Genomic DNA, 19701 nt, shown 5'->3' with positions numbered 1-19701 from the left:
ACACATGCTGAAGTCTCCTATAGAAGCCGTTCAGCATTGTAAGAATTATTTCTCTGTAATTTGTTTGGAGAAAGTTTCATTGGATGTGTAGCAATTCTCAAATACTTGGGAAGTTTTTTGAGTGTACTCAGTAATTACGAAAAATTGCTTTTTCTGCATCTTCTTCTTCCAGAGCAACTGTGGGCAGAGGATTAGGATCAGACGGGTCCTCATGAACTCCCCCGAGATTGTTACCATAGGCTTCGTCTGGGACTCTGACCAGTCAGACCTCACAGAGGATGTTATCAAATCTCTGGGGTCTCATCTCAGTCTTTCTGCGGTGAGTCAACGTTTCTATGTTCAATTTCTTTCTTTTTTTTCACTCCTCCATTCATAACTTGTGGTCGGTAGTGTGAAATTCCAACATGAAAATCAACAGAGTGAAGATGTGACAGGAAATCTTGGCAAGATTGAGGAAGACAGTAGTAAGAATAATACAGGAAATAAAGTCTCCTCTCAAACATGGATCAATTTGGGAATTTTTTTCAATCATACATCTGCCATTTTTTGTTGTTTTAGGGTCAGTTTGTTTTGATGCAGTCGAGCATATGTGAGAAATAAAGAGGGGATTTATTTCTCTGTAAGTCGGAGCTGTTGCATAAGCAGTCAACGCCCAATACCCAGTTGGCCAGTGCCACTGATCATAAAGCCCCTGCTGGCCTTGGTCAGCATGTCAGAAAGCCCCTCCCCTTATGTCTGTGTTTCCTGAGCGTGTGTGTGTGTGTGTGCATGCCTGTCTGAGGGAACATGTGGGCTGGGGATAGAAATCACAGAGATGGGAGGAACAAAACATGTGTTCAAGGCTGCTTTTGTTGCTGTTTTTATATTCACTCATTCTCAGTCCTAAGTATGCAGAAATGTTGCCATGTAGTGCTCCTTTTCTATCCATAAAATCACATCTTTGCGCACTTTACTCTGCGGTGTTCACATGAAATATGTATGTAAAAAAAGAAATAGGCACACGACTTCATGAATATTCCTCTGTAGCATGTTCATATGAGCCTACTGTGTTGGATGAGCTTCACAAGCAAAAAAAAAATCAGTCAGTGTAGTTCAGATGGGGGCAATGCTCACATGCGCCACACATTACATAACATCTTTACTGAAGTATTCAAACCCTTCAATTGACAGCTCCCTCTTGCCATTTCCAAAGCATACCATCAGAAGAATTGTCAGACCCCACACCCCTCCCACTCGTGTGCCACAAAGCCTTGATTCATTAGAGGGCGTTTTGTGTGACTTTACTGGGTGTTAAAGGGAGCCCTCCACCCTCATCGTTTGCCTTGAAATCTATTGTTTGAGAGGAAGACAGAGAGCCCACTGTGCAGGAAACATGGGAGGGAGAAATGCTGCACACGTTGTTTTTGATTAATTCTTTTTCATTGCTGATCATTTTCACTTTATATATTTGGATGCCACTGTATATTAACATTCAGGCCATCAATAAGAATGCTGTAAATCACTGTAGGGTTAGTCTAGATATCAGGTGGAGCTGATTTAAATCGGCCCTTATTTGTACTGATCGTCAAATCAATGCCAGTTCATTCCCTCAGACCTTAATCTATAAACAGATGGAGTAACTGATTCCACTAGCTATCAACATCACTCACTTGCCAGCCCACTTAGTGTAGCGTTGATGTCGATGAGTAATTGGTTGTGCGTGTGTGTGTGTGGACACAGCTCTTCTACAGGGTGACAGATGAGCATGCCAAAAAGGGAGAGCTGCAGCTCGTGGGGATGATCTGCTACTCCAGCCGCCACTACTGTGCCTTCGCCTTCCACACCAAGTCCTCCAAGTGGGTCTTCTTTGATGACGCTACAGTGAAAGAGGTGAGCACATGGCATGCTCTAGGGCTGAAAACATTTGTCCATCAGGAAAGTATGTGGATAGATAAGCAATAATTAATTCAAGCTTTTTGTAGACATTTGATTTGATGCTTCTCCTTTTTTATCTTGTAATTTCAATATTTGGGGATTTTGGTCAGACAATAAAAGCTATTTCACTCTTGAAAAAAGCAAACAAAACCCCCCCCCCCATTTTTTATTTGTGAATTTTTCTAAAATGTTCAGTTGATGGACTTCAGTTAAAAATGTGAACATCTACATTCATAAAAAGGTGCTACTGAGTTAATAAAACAAAATATTTGCTTAAGTAGCAGCAAAAAGTAGCAACGTACAGTCTGTTCTCTCCATCACAACCTCTCTTTATCGCCCAATAAGGGACAAATCGATTGCCCTTCATGAGCCTCTGCGTTGATGAGCCTTTATGGCACTGAAGAGTCAGCTAACCCCCCCAACCCCCATCCTCATTTCTACTGCAGTTCCCCAACTCTGTCATCACAAAGTACTGCAGTAGTGAAGTGAAGCTTAACCAGTCGAGATTATTTTACGGATCCCTTCACTGGTTAAAGTTGAAGGGTCAGTGAGAATGCTGAGATGCTCTGTGTGTGTGCGTGTTTGTGCGCATTTATGTGTGTGTGTGTGTGAGAGAGAGGTTTTTATTTGTGTGTTTGTTTTTGCAGGTTAGTGCTTGTGTGTGCGTACAGTATTTAGACTGTGAATCCTTTCCTTTTATCCTCTCCTCTTTTTCCTAAATATTGGATTTCTCTTCACGGTGTGCACATGCGAGCATGCCTTTTGTCTCACATCCTCACAATTTTCTCGGTGACTGTGGTGCAGTGGCTGACTGGCTCTATGTCAATCCATCAGGAGCAGCTTGTGCTGTGTGTGCAGGTCCCCCCCCCCCCCCGCCCATCCCGAATGAGATGGAGGAGCTACAGTGCGCAGTAGCGCCTGCCAAGTCTATACCTGGGTCGAAACTCGCCAACATTTCTGTGGCTCCCCAAGTCCCAGCCGCCAAATGTCTACTGTAGTGCAGCCTGATGGCTGCTTTTCCAGTGCAGGAGAAATTTGTCTTGCAAATAGGAAAGAAATATCTTTTTTACAGTTGTGACTCACACTAATTCTCTTCTTTTGAGTGGTTGGCAGGTGCAAATTTATATTCTTGTCCCTGATGGTATAACTTGACCAGAGCTGCATCAATTGATCAATTAGTTGACAGCAAAGTGAATATCCTGTGGGGAAAAAAGACAGGGCCTTGAGAAAGCCTATTAATATTTTTCACTTGTAACAACAATGTAACAACTCATAAATTGAGAAAATAATCACAATAATCAAGAATGAAAAACACTCCTTAGTTGCAGCCCCAAACTTGACACCTGATGGGTATCGTGGTGTATATTCCTTCATCCTTGCCAATCTGTTTTGTTATATATTTTGTATCCACCTCTGCAACATTCCCTCTGTTGTGTTTCCTTTGTTCTTCTCCACCTCATCTTTCTATCTCTCCCCCTCCCACCATCTCCTCCCCCCTTTCCCACCATCATTTGCTTAATTAAGGAGCACACAAGCATCTGTTAGCCTGCAGACTGCCTTTGTGGTGCCTCTGTGGCGAGACACGCACCTTACACATCTTAGCTAATGCGATTGTGCGATTTTGCCTCTAATGTGTTATATACATTCACAAATTAGACCAAGTAAGGGTGAGGTTTAGTTGATTTTTATGAAAGCTGTCAGAATTCAGTTTGGTCAAGTTTGACTTGGGGTGTGACCTTCTTGTGATGCCTCCAGAGCCTGGTATTAGTGGAAAGTGTTTAGTTTGTAATAAGTTAAATTGCTTTATGTCTGATCATGGTTGTGCAACAAAAGTTTTTTGGTAACCTCTTAGCAAAATGAAAACAGATGGGATTGCAAGAAAATAAATGATCCTGTTATGTGCACAATCTGTCTTCTTTTCTAAATTGAATTGGACCAGGGTCGCTTGATTTCCCATTAGGAAAATCCAACATTTTAAACCCTCTTTAATATCCTCAAATTGATTGTTCCACAAGAAGGCATGTTATGTAGATGGCAGATTATTTTCACACAAAAGAATGCTCTAATTCTAATGTGTGTCTAATGAGCCTAAATCTGCATGTACAATGTGCTTTGACCAGCTTTTCTTTGTCTTTTGCTGTAGGTCAGCTCCAGGTGGAAAGACGTGGTCAGCAAATGTATTAAAGATCACTTCCAGCCTCTGCTCCTTTTTTACGCCAACCCGGATGGCAGTGCTATCACCGCAGACGATGCCTCAAGACAGAACAGCAGCCAGTCGAACTACAAGGCCCCTGTTAATGGAGAAGTACAAGGTATTACTGAATAGGAATTGTTTAAAAATCAATTTTGGTTCTGTGTTTGTTTGTCTACGGTGCCAACTTTTTCTGGAATGATGAAAGCTCAGCGATTATAATTAAAATCCTAATTAATATCATCACTGTTGATGTTCTGTTGGCAACACAGTTTTAATGTATCTGGTAAGAGGTGCTGATTTAGTGTGACAACAACAACGAATTCCCTTGAGATGCTTTTATCTTGGTTATTAGTCCTGTTGATTGTCATGTGTTCTTCTTTTGCATTCACTGAGCCTAATCCCTTCCCAAGGGACCTGTTTGATTATAATGCAATACTGATGTATGGAGCCACCTCCTTTTGAATGTTTTTAATGAGTAGTGCAGGATGTGAAAGGAATGGAAGGGAAACTTTGAAGAAAGTTGTAGTAGTATTACCTGGTGAATGCAGCATCTTAGCCAAAGTTTCTGACATTTAAATGTTGAAAATCCAAATGTAGATGTTGAAGTCTGAGTTCAATTCTACACATTTGTACAAGAGATTCTACTTGTTCAAGTAGTGTTTTTACTCCCTCAGCACTCATTTAATTAACTACAAATGAAATTCCCTCCATTTACGAATCATTTAAAGTGGAAATCAAATTTAGACAGCAAACAAAAAACAACTCTTTAATAGGATGTTTAAAACCCCAGATCATATTGGTGTCCTTTGCCGGCAGTAATGAAAGTTTGTTGATGACATCAGCTGAACATTTCTGCTGTTTGGATTATATATCCCTGGATTTGTTTGGTTGGGGAGGTTTTTATCCCTTTTAAAGATCCTCCTCCAACTCTCCACGCTGGCTGTGCCCCAGGTTCAAGCTGTGGCAGCCGCTCACTGCCCATCAGAGCTGACAGGGCGCTGGACCAAACTGGATCATCCTACAAAAAACAAGGAGAATATTATGTGGATTTTGTAATTTAGATTTCTGTTCCTTGGTTTCAGGTGCAGACTGTGTGTCTGTTGATGTAAAATGTATGTGTTTTTAGTGGAAGAAAACAATCCTGCATAAATCGCCATTGCTTGAAAAGTCAGAATGTTTCTACTTATTTTTTTCCTTGTCTTGTGCAGGCTTTGAATCTCCAGTTTCAGCCCCCAAGAAGCTGGACCTCACCAAGGAGAATCTGAACACTCTGTTGGGTCAAGGCTCTTTCAAGCAGAAGACACCTTCAACCTTAAGCAGGGGCAGCGCTCAGACAAGTGGAGGACGGGGCCCAGGTAAGATGGAGGGACTGCAGACGCACTTGAAAAGTTTCCATTTTAACGAGCCACTTAATCGAGGGTTGAAGAGTGGAAAAAATGTACAAGTTGTGTGAGATATTTTTAAGTGTGTTTTAAGGAAAATAGTTCCAACATGACAGATGAGCATCAGTCCTCAGGAAACTATGGTTTAAACAAACAGTATCTGCTTGTAGAAATTTGCATTGATCAAGAGAGAAAAACTTAAAAGAGGAGAGATGAGTCACACGTTAGTTTTTCGACTTGAAAGACTGGTTGATTTATAAATGTTTGTGCCTGCAGAGAGTGGTGACGAGCAAGAGAAAATGAAATGCCTTTGCTGTTAAACTAAATCTGGCCATGTTAGTAATACAGAGGGGATTAGAGACCCTTGTTGAGGAGAGAGGTTGCAAAGAGCTGCCAATTCTGTATGTACTTAAGTGCAAGTAGGGAAAGGGAGTGTAAAGTTAAGAGAAGAGATTTGCTAAGATAAGCAAATAGCCTTACTGGAAAGCCAAGACACCAGATGGAAATTGCTTGTTCTTTGATATTATTGCCTATCCCATTGTTTAATTTATGGCTGTGAGAAGTTGTGAGGATACTTGACATCTGTGGTTCATTGTTTCCCCTCACTCGATAGCTTGTCGCTTCAGCTGTGGTGAAAGGAAGGAAACAGGCAAAGGATACAAGGAGTTGCTCAGAGCTTCCAGAAGAACCACAGTCACATTTTTTACATGGGATTCGGGCATACATAAATTACATTACTTGTGCATTGCCCACACTATCGTTGGCTTATTTTTTTAATCAATATTTAGTTGCACAATGAATGCTAAACTCCAGTGTCTAGAGTCACAGCACAGAGTAGTAGGAGACACATTTCACCTTTAATTTGAGAGGAGAGTTGACCAGTGAAATGAGGATGTAGGATTTGTTTTGTGTGATTATTTGGTAATATTCTGGAATTAAACCAAATGCTAAATCAGAACCTAATGACGTTAATGAGGGAAAAGTAGTTGGTTGCTTCACTGAGTAGTTGCGAGCGTGCAGCCTGTGGCCGCTTGTTTTTGTAGACACATTGTTGATGAAGATGACGGTAAGTGCTAAACTGAAAAACATGTTGTTTTTCCTGTAACTGCTTCACGATAAAGATCAACCCATGTTACACCAGTTACAACAATGAGAAATGTTCGGTTTGCATTAACAGTAAATTATAACAGGAATCTACAGATATTGAGCTTCTTGTAAACTCGGATTCATTGTGTTTTGAATAGTTGCACTTTCAGTTTTTTTTTATTTTTTATATGGAGTCCCAAAAACACAATTTGAAAACACCTAGTGTTTTCTGAGACGTCATGTTGTCTTCACAGTGATTCCTTCGGAAATCTCAGACAGCTAACAGAACCACAGTATGATCATGTTTTCCAGTGCCATGACTGATCAGTGCCTTTCAAAGCAAATGTCTGCCAGACGGGCCAGAGAAGCCTCTGCATGGTCATCTTTCCACCCTGCTGCCTTTCCCCTCGTGTAGCAGAAAGTTGACCATATACATCGGCACAATGATTTGCTGTAAAGATTGCCTCAGTCTACGCACTCAGCAACTGCTCAGGGGCTGGTGGATGGTAATAGTTGGAAAACGTTGACAAGGAATAGGATGCAGTGATTATAGATATCTATATGTGCCTTGTGTCTGCAGGTAGAAATCCGTAACTGATTCACCAGAGGTTCAAATGAGATCGAAATAAAAATTTCCAGTAATTTAATGTAATGCCTGACATCTCTTTTTTGTTTTGTAGTGAAAATCACCAGCGATCCCAAGAGTCGCATCAGGGACATTTCTCGAGAAGTTGCCCAGAAAGCAGGAGAGATGCGAGGGATGCATACGTCCAGAAGGGAGCATGACAGGAGCGGCCAACGGAGGCAGGAGTCACGCCACAGAGGTTTGTTGCAGATAGGTAGAGTGTAGATGTATAGATGTGGACTGCAACACAAATACACGCATATGAGAATTACCAGGCTCTAAGATACAAAAGGCTAGCCTTTCACTCCCCCAGCCCTTATGTAACCGTCAGTTCGGGAGCAATGTGTCAGAAAGGGGATTAAGTGCTGACGTCTGTTAGAGCCTGCCTTCATCCCACTCACTTATTCAGAGCCATTGGTTCCCCTCTCTGTGGTCTACAGGAGCATTTACAAACAGAGACAATATAAACTCAGCAGAATGGTGATAAATACTGTATAATTCAATTAGAGGTTGAATTGAACTCCAGAAATTCACCATTTTATCATGTATCCTCCTCCTTTCACCTCACACACTGAGTGTATGTGTGTTGGTTCTAATCAGTAGGCTGATTGGTCCACTCCTTTTAATACTCTTTCAGTACATCACTGCTTTCAATTAAGTATCAGTGGAGGGATTACAGGGAATTGTAACATGCTCCCAAATCCACCAAGTCAACAGCCTGTGTTAGCCGCGAGCTCACGTCCCTTTATGATTGAATGCAGTAGGCTAAAGGAGGCTAGTGCCGTTGCTGTGATGAATGGCGAGGCTGGAGGTGACACTACATTTAATGTAAGTAGTAACAATTTACCGCTCATGCCCAGGCTAGCACTTTACTGAAGTCTTCTCCAGTAAGAAAAACACTCGAGCAACTTTCCTGCTCACACAGGACTAAATGATCTCTGACTGTATTGATGTAGACATATTACCATTCCTTCAAAAATGATCCACAGCCTTGTGTACTGTTGACAGTATTTGAGCCTGCAGCAGAAACACTTGAAAACACAGTGGTATCATATATAAGAGCAAAAACTTACAGGAAAATGTTCAAAGTGATTTAACTCTGGCACACAGTCAGCAAAATCCAAAGAAAAGGGGATTGAATCTCTTGTGGGCTTACTTCCAAGGACTGACAGTTATATGTAGCATTAAATTCATTTTTTTGTACCTCAACATTTCCACAGATCAGATTCCTCCAATAGAAAGCATGTAGCCTCTAATTCAAGCCCTGTCAGCTATAAGTTATAAAAATACATTCGACAGATGAACCAGTAACACTTAATATTAGGGTACACATATTTAGTGTCTTATTAGGAGTGTGTGGGCTCTTTATTAGTCATTATAAAGCACATATGAATGTCTTATTCCTCATGATCATATTATACGACTACATGGTCATTAAGTTGGTTTCCCTCCGTAACATCCTAGTTATGAAGTCGTTGAACATGAGCTAAGATCTTATAATTCTGTACTCAGTATGGGCCTTTTAAGGTGGTGGTAACACGATAGTCATTCTTATTATTCCTTTATAGATGTGATTTATTATGCAAAGGAACCCCAAAATTACAAGTGTTAGCAGTGTCCAAATAACTCTAAACTAAGTCTTGTTGTTGTCATGTTGTGAGGACTTGATCATAACCAGTTCCCTGGTGGAACCTGTGTAGGTTAATTAGTGTCAAACGTGGTGGTTGAATAAGTGACTTTTAATGACTGGAAAAGAGCCAATATGCTACTGATGTGCATTCTAATAAGCAACTAGTTGATGCTCCACTCATGTAAAGTGTTACAGATGAACCCTCTTATTACATTATGCTTTCATGCAGGAAAAATTATAATTGGAGCGTGTTTTCCCACTTTAACACCAGATGTTCCATGCAAAATCAAATGCAGTCATCTTTTTAAAAAAAATGTAATTTAGAAAATTAAAACACTTTGCAGACAATTAAGTTTTGTCCAGAAACGTCAGTGCCCTTTTAGACGAATAAGGCTGTGGAGGTGGGTTCATGTATAGTTTGACAGGAATGAACCAGTTTCCAGGAAGGATGTCTGGCAATATATTTCCAAAGTGCCTATTATGGTTGGAAGTGTCCTTGGAATAGCAGACACACAAATCCGTAACACACCATCATGTGCTGACATGTCACATGTGCATTTGGAAACAGCGCACACGTGTGCATACACACAGTTAAATAGCCCCACTGCCAAAGTGCTACCTTTAATCATCAGTACCTGCATGAATGTCTGTCCGTGAGCTGGCCAGCCTCTGCGTAAAGAAAATGGACTCCTGTCGGTTGTAATTTACACCTTCCTGTCATCTGCAGACATAAATGTCAGTAACCCAGTGGTCGTTACGCCCCTCCCTTACTTTCTGCCCAACCTGCACAGGGTTTTAGCACAGCTTTTGGTCTTGGTGGCAGTGAAAGTCATTTTTCTCTTTTTGGTTACACCCCCCTTCCATACCACAGTCTTTTAGATAAAAGATACTCTAAGTTACTCTTTATGGTTTGCCACTATTTTAAATGATACAACCCATTATTCAGAATGTATTTTGCTGTTGTTTTCTTTCAAGCTCTCATTAAATTTCCTTTGTTTGAAAGCAGATCCAGGCCAGGACAGGACCTACTCCCGCTCCGCCTCCCCTCCAGAGAACGGCTTCAAACAACACCTGGAAAGCCGACTGTACAGCAGCCAAGGAAAAGGTCCCACTCGGACTGAGCGAACACCATACCTCGGTGGACGCTCCTCACATGAGCCCCCTCGCTCTCATTCGAGGGTCCAAGGGTTGCCCAACATGCCCAATAACAGCGGTGGTCATCGCAGCCGAAGATTAGACCAGCAGTCCAACGGGTATGACACCGACAGCAGCCAAGACTCCCGAGAGCGTCCTGGAAGTGGAGGGAACGGCCGCAGCAGATCGAGCCGCCCATGGAAACCCATGCGTGAAGCGCTAAATGTCGACAGTGTTTTAAGTGGCAGTAGTGGTAATTTGGCAAGTCAAGAGCGAAGACAGCACAGCCCGCGGAGGAGACCCAGTAGTCAGTCACCCTCTCGTGACCGTGAGCGAGACAGAGATTTTACGTGGGGAGGCCGAGAGGAACGTAAACCCAAGAGCCTAATGACAATCTATGAGGATGAGCAGAGGCACGAAACAGGCGGCAGTCGCAGCTCGCTGGACTCGGACAGCCGGGGCGGCTACAGTGACAAAGACTGGTCAAAGGGCTCAGCAACTCTAAAAGTGCGCAATGACAACTGGAAGATCCAGAGAACTGAATCTGGATATGAAAGTAGTGATAGACTAAGCAATGGCTCAGCAAATCTCGACTCACCTGTGGTGGAGAACCTTTCTTCCAAGGACCTGAGGCCCATACCTGAGCTGCACCTGACAAGGTAAAGTGAACCGTTAGATCGAACTTCTCATTTGCCAGCTGTGTGATTGCAGCAGCAGAAAGCTGCTTCGTCATCACCTGGCCTACTAATTTTAGCATCACAAATGCGCTGCCACTCTTAAATCATTAAACTTTGCAAACAAACCGTTCTAAGAATAGCAAGACCCGTTTAACATAAATGCACACAAGGCAAATGCACCAGCCTTATTATGCTGGGCTGTCGTTTGTTGGCTTTGTAGTACAGGTCTTGTTTGGAGATAATGATCCCAACTAGCTGACAACTCCTGTACTCAGAGGGGAGAGACAGCAGATAGCTGACTTCCTCAACTGCGTGTGCATTATTCATGCCCAACTATTTTGGTAAACTGCTCCTTTGATTCTTCAACATAAAGTTAAGTTGTTCTGTGACTGGGTTAAGATCAGAAGACCCTGAAAATGTATAAAATTCAAGATATTTTTTTTTCCCCGACCAGTTTTCATTAGGTTTACTGCAACTTCTTTATATATTTAATAGCAGAAACAATGAATGCTTTTAAGAAAACAAAACCACACTTACTTCCACATAGTAATCATCAATAACAACAAAGGGAAGAGAAACGGACAGAACAAAGTTTTTGTCTGTGTTGTCTTGACACTGAGTTTATATCAGATTACACCACTGTAAATCATTCATGATAATGTATATTTAGACTGAGGTCACAAGGGTTTATTTCTCCCTTTTTCCCCTCACAGCACGGATCCATCTTAGCCCTTTTAAGTTGCTAAAGGATCAAGCTCTGGAATATCTCTTGGCAATCCACAATTCATGAATAATTGAATATATTTTGTGTTTTAGGGATCACTTCCCTCAGAGAAGAAGTGATGATTCGAAGGCTGACATATTGCACTCTACATTTTCCACTGGTAAGCAGCTCTCTCGCAGTGTAACTTTTCATTAGCAATGGATAGGAGTTGAATTAAACTGAGCAAATTTCAAATATGAAAATGTAAAATATTGAGCCATCATTTCATTACTTACACAAATAAATCCAGAGGGAATCTAGATTTCACAGGTGTCACACTGTGGTAATAAGCCATAGTTAAAGGATTTGTCTGGTACGAAGGCTTGGCCCTGACATTAAAGATACTTCCTCTGCCTAATAGACGTCTATATGTTGTAAGGATCTGAAACATTACGATGGTACTAAGCAATTTCCTTGATTTATTGTTCCTTCAGCGGTGTTAAGGTCACAGCCTGATTGAGGGGATACTGTATGGAAATAAGTGTGTGCTGGTTCCTCGCTGACTGGCCTTGACCTTTTTTCCTGTGCAAAGTTTATGTTATGCAGCACATAGAAACATGTACAGGCTTAAAGGAATCCCAGCTAGAAAACTGCTAAAGGACTGCCTTTTAAAAATGAGAATGGTAATTTCCTTCAGTGCTAAGTCAAGTCTTGCCTTGATTAGATGTTCTGTCCTTGCTCACACAAAAAGTAAAAATATGAAATGGTGAAGAAAGAATGTCAAGGACTTTGTTAACTCTAATGTGCAGTGAAAATTGCCTTCTTGCATCAGGAAGTACAACAACCTTTGGATCCACCGGGGTACACAATGTGGCGGGATAATGAGTGTGGACACAACTACAGTTGGAGAAAAAAAATGTGTAAAGAGTAAAAAAAAGATGAGCCTCAAATATGAGTCATGTTGCAAAGTTGCAATAATGTTATTTTTATCTTCCTGACAGGATGGAGGGAGATTAGATGACATGAATAGCTCTAGGGGGTTTGTCGCCTGGACACCCTTCACATTTTTTTTTTTTTTTTATCCAGCACGTGTTCTCTTGTGATGCGAAGGAAATATCTTCTAATTTAACAAATATCTTGAAAAATGCCTCACTAATTCCCTCAGCAGGAATACACCGAGTTAATCCTGAATAAGAGGGGCAGATGAGTGAGCTTGCAGGGGCCACCCAGCTGTGCCCAGCCAGGCAGAAAATGCCATGACTGGGCCTGTCAGAAGGTGGTATTCAAACATGAGGCAATGAAAATGTTTTTTTCTATAGCACTGCGGTTATTTCAAGGTCCCAAAGAAATTATGAACTACTGCAGAGAAACAGCAGCTACAGTTGGATCTGTCTTTTAGTTTTATTCGGAGTTAAAAATAGCTTCTACGTGAGTGTAGTTTGGGAAGCAGAGAAATGCATAGTGTTAAATGCTTGTCTCGTTATTGGCCTGTGAGCATCTGCACATGCAGAGTGATTCATGTGAAAGAATCCCTGGCAAAGAGACAAAGTCTTCTGTGGAGGGCATGGTTATTTATTCACTGCTGCAATATTTACATTTCTTTGCGGTATTTTCCCTTAAAATATTATTATTATTTTGAAGGCTCATTCTTATCTGCTGAAATCTCTCTTCATAATTGATTTCACAGACCTACATTTTGTACAAAGGATTATGTCTGTGAGTGTGTTACATTTTTGTGTGAACTGCACTCACTTTTGTTTTTATTCACTCACTCAGGCTGTTTGCCCCCTAGTGCCTTTAAGGAGGTATGACACCGTCGACAGACCAAACACTTAACCTGGCTCGGTAACTTTTTTTCACAGAACTTAAGAATCTACAGCTTTTGAGTTAGGTTTGATGTTTCTGATAGAGCCTTTCAAGGCTTATTCTTCTGTAGCTGTTTTAAAATCAGTGCTGGATATCTACGCCATGCCGTCTGCAAATTGTATTGACAAGCTGCAGTAAATGTGTCCAAAGTCAATTTGGCCTGAGTTCAGATTTGGCAGTCTGGCTTGAGCTGCAGTTTCAGAGAAGGCTGAGCAGATTCCAGTAGTCCATTAAAGTCCAAAATCCTTTCTAAAAGCACACAGATGTGGGGCGGGCTGTTTTGAGGTCAGTTGACATTTTGACCGCAGGCATTTGTTCTTATGACTGTTTGTTGCAGCAAAGAAGGGACGTGTGGGCCTGAGCCTCTCTTACAGTCACCTAATAACAACCTTCTGTCCTCATTGTGAATAGATCTCATAGGGCTGTGAGGAGATGAGTGCACTTAAACCTGCAATTTGGACTGTAAATCATACCCTTTTTGTCAATTTGTCCTGATTGTCTGTGATGGCCCCCTGCAGACGTCATCAAGAGCCCATAGACTCACAAGTATGAGAGACTTGGAACATGATTACAGCATCTTCAAAGTTCTGATTACATAAACAGAAGAGTTGTGTGCTTAACTTTGCCCTCATGTACTTAGAAAACCCCAAATAATCATTTGAGATAAATGTGTCTGTAGCTGAAACAATGTTTGTGACGCACATGTCAGAGAAAGGGGATCACAGTAAATATGATCCTTTATCTGATTAAATGGGTTTGTTATCCGTCGTGTTTGTTTGTGTTCCTCGGCAGAGAACGTGTCTCTGAGTTAGTGCTGGGAGCCGTCATGCTACTCAGCATAGCCCAACTATTGATGCCACTCAACATGCCAGTGACTGATGCGATAACCAAAGTGTTAATTCCATGGCATGAGTGCATTATTATATTTTAGCATCTGGCTGAAGGTGCCATGTCAACACACACAGAAACAAAGGTCTGAATGACCTTTTAGAGTTGGAACACCGCAAATAGTTGAAAGCCTTTTCCAGGGTTCATGTTTTTGTCCCCACATAGTTCAGGTCTTAATGAAAAGCTGAACTGCAAATATGAGTGCGAGTCTGATTGATGTTGAAGAATTTTAAGTACCCCAGACAGCAGAACTGTGGAGAACTACAAATCTCAACCTGACAGCCTCAGAAGTGAAATGTGTAGACTTCTTTGTTTTGTGTCGCATCCACCAAAACTTCAAAGGGCTGTCAGGACAGTTTGAATGTTCAATTTCTCAAAACCTAGTTAGGGTTTTTTTTCATGGTCTGCGTAGAGGCATTTTCTGTTTCCTCCTGCGGTTTCACAATCTGGCAGTTTGAATAACTGAAATGATGTCAGATCACTCCTCTGTTCTCCTTAAGTTGGAGCTTTTTAGTGCACGAGGGAATGAATGGGTGCCCATGTCGAACTTTGTCAAAGCAGTCCTTTATGCCGGAGTGGGATGAGAGACAGTACAGGCTCCTGACCTCTTTCCTTCTGGGACCTCTTCTCTGTCACTGATCAAACTGATGGGCTCTGGGGTTGAAAAACACTGGTCTTTTAAAACTTTTGAAATAACATTTTATTTTAGTTTTCCTCATAGAAATGAATGGAATTAGGACTGCAACCAACAACTGGTTTAATTATCTATTAACCTTCAGACTATTGTATGGATTAATGGATGTAAATGTGAAATAGTAGTGAAAAGTATCACATATCATGGTTACCAGAGCCCAAAGTGACATCTTGAAATTGCTTCTTATATCCAACTAGCTAACTAAAACCTCTTCCTTTTGTTATCGTAACTGACAAAGAAAAGCAAAATCCTTCCGTTTAAGAAGATGGAACAAGCAAATCTTTGAGACCTTTGCTTGGATAATGACAAAAAATATTAATCTTTTATCATAAACTGAATCAAAATGCTGCTCACACATTTACCAAGTGCAAAAAAGCATGTCTGTATGCATGAAACAACTTCAGTTTCTTTAATCCTGTTTAGCAGCTTGACTTTGCAGTTAACATGGGAACATCAGGGAAACTATTGCACACCACTTGGTGCAGTTTAGATAGTACATTAAATGCCACTGAACCACAGTCTAATCCATGCAATCACAGTACATGGACGGTTTCCCAGGCAAGTGCAGTAGGCCATGTAAACAGCAGGACACCTTGAGTACATCTGTTTCGCTGGCGTTCGCAGCTCCAGCAGTGATCCCAGAATTTCCACTGAAATGAATGTTTTCTGGAGAGCAGCCAGACTCCGAACCTGAAGAGTTGACTTGCATTAAATCGGATGAAATCATAGTGATTATTTGATAGCTGAAAAGTCTTTTGATTTCAGCAGCAGCAGACAGTATTGCAACCCAACAACACAGCCGCCTTGCCGTTTTGTCATCCAGCTGCTTTCCCTTCCAAGCATTCTCTTGGCAACGGCGCACATGACCGTAAAGATGAAGGGATTTTTTCGGGAGAAACCATTGTAAACTGCATCCCTTTTTGTTTGTGAGAATCATATTGTTACAGTTGCTTGCCAACATTGCAGATCAGCGTCATCAAATTGTGAATTGCCACATGGACTTAACAGCTTAAAAATGCAATAGTGTTGCAGAGGGGATCTGGAGTCTGGAGTCTGACCTCGGCGTAATTGCATGCCAGCACAAAGGATTTAGCCACTAATGCTTTGAGAGAGCACAGGGGGAAAAAAGAGGGTATGCTGACACATCACAGATGGTCCTCAGCCACTCACTCTCTTCCTTGTCCTGTTAGTCAGCTGTTGTCTGTCTCAGGGCCTGTAAATCACACCCACCATGCTAACTTGGCTTAGCTCCACACCAGCCTCCACTCTGGGACCTGTCTCTGAACATGTGTTTTTGCTGATCTAATGGGTAAAATCAGCTACGATCACAAAAATGATTGCAGCATAATTCATTGGCATCACATTGTAAACCTGATTGACCTTAACAGGTTTATAGAATTTCCGTTTGCCTTCGTTAGTCTTTCATACGTTCCAACTTTTAAAACTGCCAGAGTTCATTCAGGGTCTTCATTGTTTCATTAGTGCTGTTAGCTCAAAGCTAACAGGGGCCCGGATATGAACCCAAATTCCCTTTTGAGGGGCCATGTTCTTTGGCTGGATCAGACAGTCAGAGTGGTACACAGGGGGCCTGAGGGCGCTCTGCCAGACTAGCTGCTTTGATACTTCCTCTCCCAGCACCAGGCAAGAGCCTCACCATGACCCCTGTTAGATAACATGTCTCTGCTGGAGAGACACAGACACACACACACCCACAAAGAAAATAATATTGTAGCCGTGTTAAAATAGAAGCCCATGACAGATGTTACCTAGCTCTATTTTTTGACCATCTGGTAGTGATGACCATGAGTTTATAAATTAGTGTGCTGTGATATAAAGTGCTCATGAGGCCTTTTTTTATTGCCTAGGTGAACAAGGAAGAAAATCTCCAGATCTTCAAGACCCACACATCCTCTCTGGTCAACCAATACAGAGGTAAAAAAGATCTTTCAAAGAACACTCTCTAAGTAGTCGGTTGAGCCCGCCCAAAATGATCATGCTCCTGTTTTTGCTCTGTAACAGAAGAAGAGCCTTCCGATACACTCCCGGGATCTTGGAAAAGAACAACGGTCTGGACAGCGGACAAGAAGAAAATGTGGATGGCAGCCCTGTGAGCCCTGGGCCTCCGTACTTCGCCAAGACCAGCAGTTCTGAGTGGAACAGCTCAGACGACCTCACTGGACCTTTCTCCGAACAAGAAGAGACTGGCACTGTTGGCCACAATGACCCTTTCTCGCACAACTATCCCCCACCTATACCCCCAAAGAACTTTGGCAGCAGTCACGCTGACCTATCTGGCATCCACGCCCATCCACCCGAGGTGCCAACACGGTCGAGCCCCCGCAACGAACCCAACAATGGCATGTCCCCCCTTTCGCACACCATCCTCCGTCGGTGGATCGAGACACCTGCTGAGCACAGGCTATCATCGGACGCCAGCTCCAAGTCGGGGTCATCGGACCAGGACAGGAACGATCTATCGGCCAGCGAGAGTGACGAGAGGTTACCGAGTCCAAAGCCAGGACACGATGACGGTACAGAGCCCGGTCTGACAGATATGGTTCTTCCCACCACATACTTTTCTGTGGATAACTGTATGACAGACACTTACCGGGCCAAATACCATAAGAGGCCTGTCTTGTACATGAAGGCAGAGGACCATACGTCATCGGGGGAGAGTGATATTGAAGGGAGGGGGCTCCCTTTGCCAGATGTTCACCCACCAGAGCTTTCCAAAAGCAGATCAGAATCAGGTACCATGTCTAATTAATGCTGTTTATACTATTTGTGTAGCATTTTTAGCCTTTTTCTACATGTTTGCATTGATTCATTGTTTTCTTTTGTCTTACAGGATACTCTACTACTAAGACTACTGCAAAGTGGAACCCAGTTACTCCAAAAGGACTTGATGAGCATGGGTTCCTATGATTTATAGAAAAAGCATCAACACACCTTGTATGATCCAGTGATTGGAAGCCAAAAAGAACTGTTATACACTATGACTGCTACACAGTTTGAGTCCTTCTAACTGGGATGTAAATGTATGTCATAACGTTAAGTTGGACGTGAACCTGGATGCCAAAGAGATTGTAAAAAGAATGGCAGGTGTCGTGGAGAGCTTCCTTGCTGTTTTGGTGTGAGCTGCTTAAAGCTTTGAATGAATAGTGAATTTGCACAGTAGAGAGCAGGTACAGAGATTTGCCCTTGATCATGTTCAGAGCTCTGAAGCGAGGGGTTGGGTAAGTAAAGAATGTTTCACAAAAAAGCCACTTTACTACGCAAGAGATTATTTTACAAGAAGAAACAACCAACGTCTTGCAGTTCTACTCTCTCTCACGTCTTGGAATGCTTTTTTAACTTCTCCCATTTCAGTGCTATGAGGTGTCAGCCCCGATCTGATCTTGACCAAAAATATTTTTGTTTCACTGGGTTTTAAATGTTCTAATATTCAGAACATGTTTTTCATTATTTTCCGATGGTAATTCAACACATCGGGCGACCTGTTGGCACAACTTTAAAATGGATCCCACGGATCCGTGTGAATATGAAGCTCTAGGACACCTTTTTGTGACACTGTTAAAGGGTAACTTTTGTATCTGTCAACCTCGACCTTATTTTCCCATGTTTTTGTGTAACTAATGGCAACAATTTCTGAAATTGGTCCAGTATTGAGTGAGAAACGTGCTGTGATGTAATCCCTGTGGCCAATTGAGCACCGACAAAGCATGTCCACTTAAAGTGCTTGTTTTTCCCACATTGTTACTCTGTCTGGTAACATTGTGGAAATTACCCTACAGAGATAAACCTTTTTGTTAAAGACTAAGATTCTTTTTGTTTAACCAGAAACAGCTGCTATCACTCTCACCAGAGCCACTGGAGTACATTTAGAGGAACAGTAATTTCATAGTTGTAGAACACACAAAATAAAAACCGTTTGTGTGTGTGGAGTTTTTATTTAATTTAATTTTTAAAAAAAACATCTAACCAAGTGAATTAATGAAAGTGTGTTTTTTCACACAGGATCCTTTTCTTTAACAAATAGATTGTGTTCCTTCACTGAAAGACGTAAACCTGAAAGATGTTGATTTGTCACTGGGATACAAAAGCATGGGAGAAAAGGGTCCAGACTGAAAAAAGCTGGCGTTACCCTTTGAGGAGGGGAAACTTACAACCTCAGATTGTTGTTGGTACATGGAGTTTGTCAACCTCTACAAGTAACACACACAGTTCTTTTTTTAAAAAAAAAAAAAAATGTTTTGTCCTTAAATTAAACTTCAACCAGAAGAGGTCCAATATATGGAGATATCTCTGAGCACCAGGGAAGGTTTATTGATGGCTGTTTGTTGAAAAGTGGCACATAAAAAAGCTCCTCAAATGCACACGTCCCTTCTTCCTACCATATTAACGGTCTGTTTTTACGTCTTTGCACTGTATTTCTGGTTGTTTGTTGGACTTTTGACACTCCTTTACAGTACTACACTTGTTTTGTTGTCTTTAGCCGAATCAGTCATTCAGTTTTCTGTCCTGTTTCTTAAAATTAGGTCCTATTAGCAGCGAGTCTGCACCAATCGGACATCTAGAGTTAGACAGGGCTTGCTTTTCTTTTCAGGTGGTTGTCTCCTAACCACGTGTTGTAAATCTGAGTAGTGGTCTTCTTCTTCTGTTGTTGTTTTAAAATGTTTTATATATGCAGCAGACTCAAATGCACAGTGCCTTTTGTATTTTTCTATGTCATGACACGGATAAATTGGAGCCATGATTTGTACAATTCTTTGATTTTAAAGAATTTTTGTAACATTTTATTTTATTTTTATTGATTAACAATTGTTAAATAAACAATTTTATTTAACCACATCTGTCTCATGATATATTACCTTCAAGACCACAAAGATGAGAATAGAATAATCTTGC

At 41.6% G+C, this 19701-nt stretch overlaps 1 protein-coding gene across 4 annotated transcripts in view; it reads left to right on the top strand.

Moving 5' to 3' along the window:
- Positions 1-19644, top strand: part of LOC119027526 (inactive ubiquitin carboxyl-terminal hydrolase 53) — a 32831-nt gene extending 13187 nt beyond the window's left edge. For 3 of the 4 annotated variants that reach the window (XM_037112830.1, XM_037112828.1, XM_037112829.1), the window contains 10 exons: positions 173-319; positions 1720-1869; positions 4058-4226; positions 5317-5463; positions 7257-7400; positions 9835-10624; positions 11459-11526; positions 16659-16725; positions 16813-17543; positions 17642-19644. In XM_037112830.1, the coding sequence (XP_036968725.1) occupies positions 173-319; positions 1720-1869; positions 4058-4226; positions 5317-5463; positions 7257-7400; positions 9835-10624; positions 11459-11526; positions 16659-16725; positions 16813-17543; positions 17642-17718 (2490 nt within the window). In that variant the 3' untranslated portion in view covers positions 17719-19644. The remainder of the gene's footprint in view (positions 1-172; positions 320-1719; positions 1870-4057; positions 4227-5316; positions 5464-7256; positions 7401-9834; positions 10625-11458; positions 11527-16658; positions 16726-16812; positions 17544-17641) is intronic. The other variant, XM_037112831.1, reaches the window with a different exon arrangement.
- The last annotated feature ends 57 nt before the right edge of the window (positions 19645-19701 follow it).

This window comes from Acanthopagrus latus, chromosome 10 (assembly GCF_904848185.1).
Source record: "Acanthopagrus latus isolate v.2019 chromosome 10, fAcaLat1.1, whole genome shotgun sequence".
In the NCBI taxonomy this organism is placed as follows: Eukaryota; Metazoa; Chordata; class Actinopteri; order Spariformes; family Sparidae; genus Acanthopagrus; species Acanthopagrus latus.
Note: the sequence above shows the minus strand (reverse complement) of the source record. Positions and strands in the feature narration are given on the sequence as shown.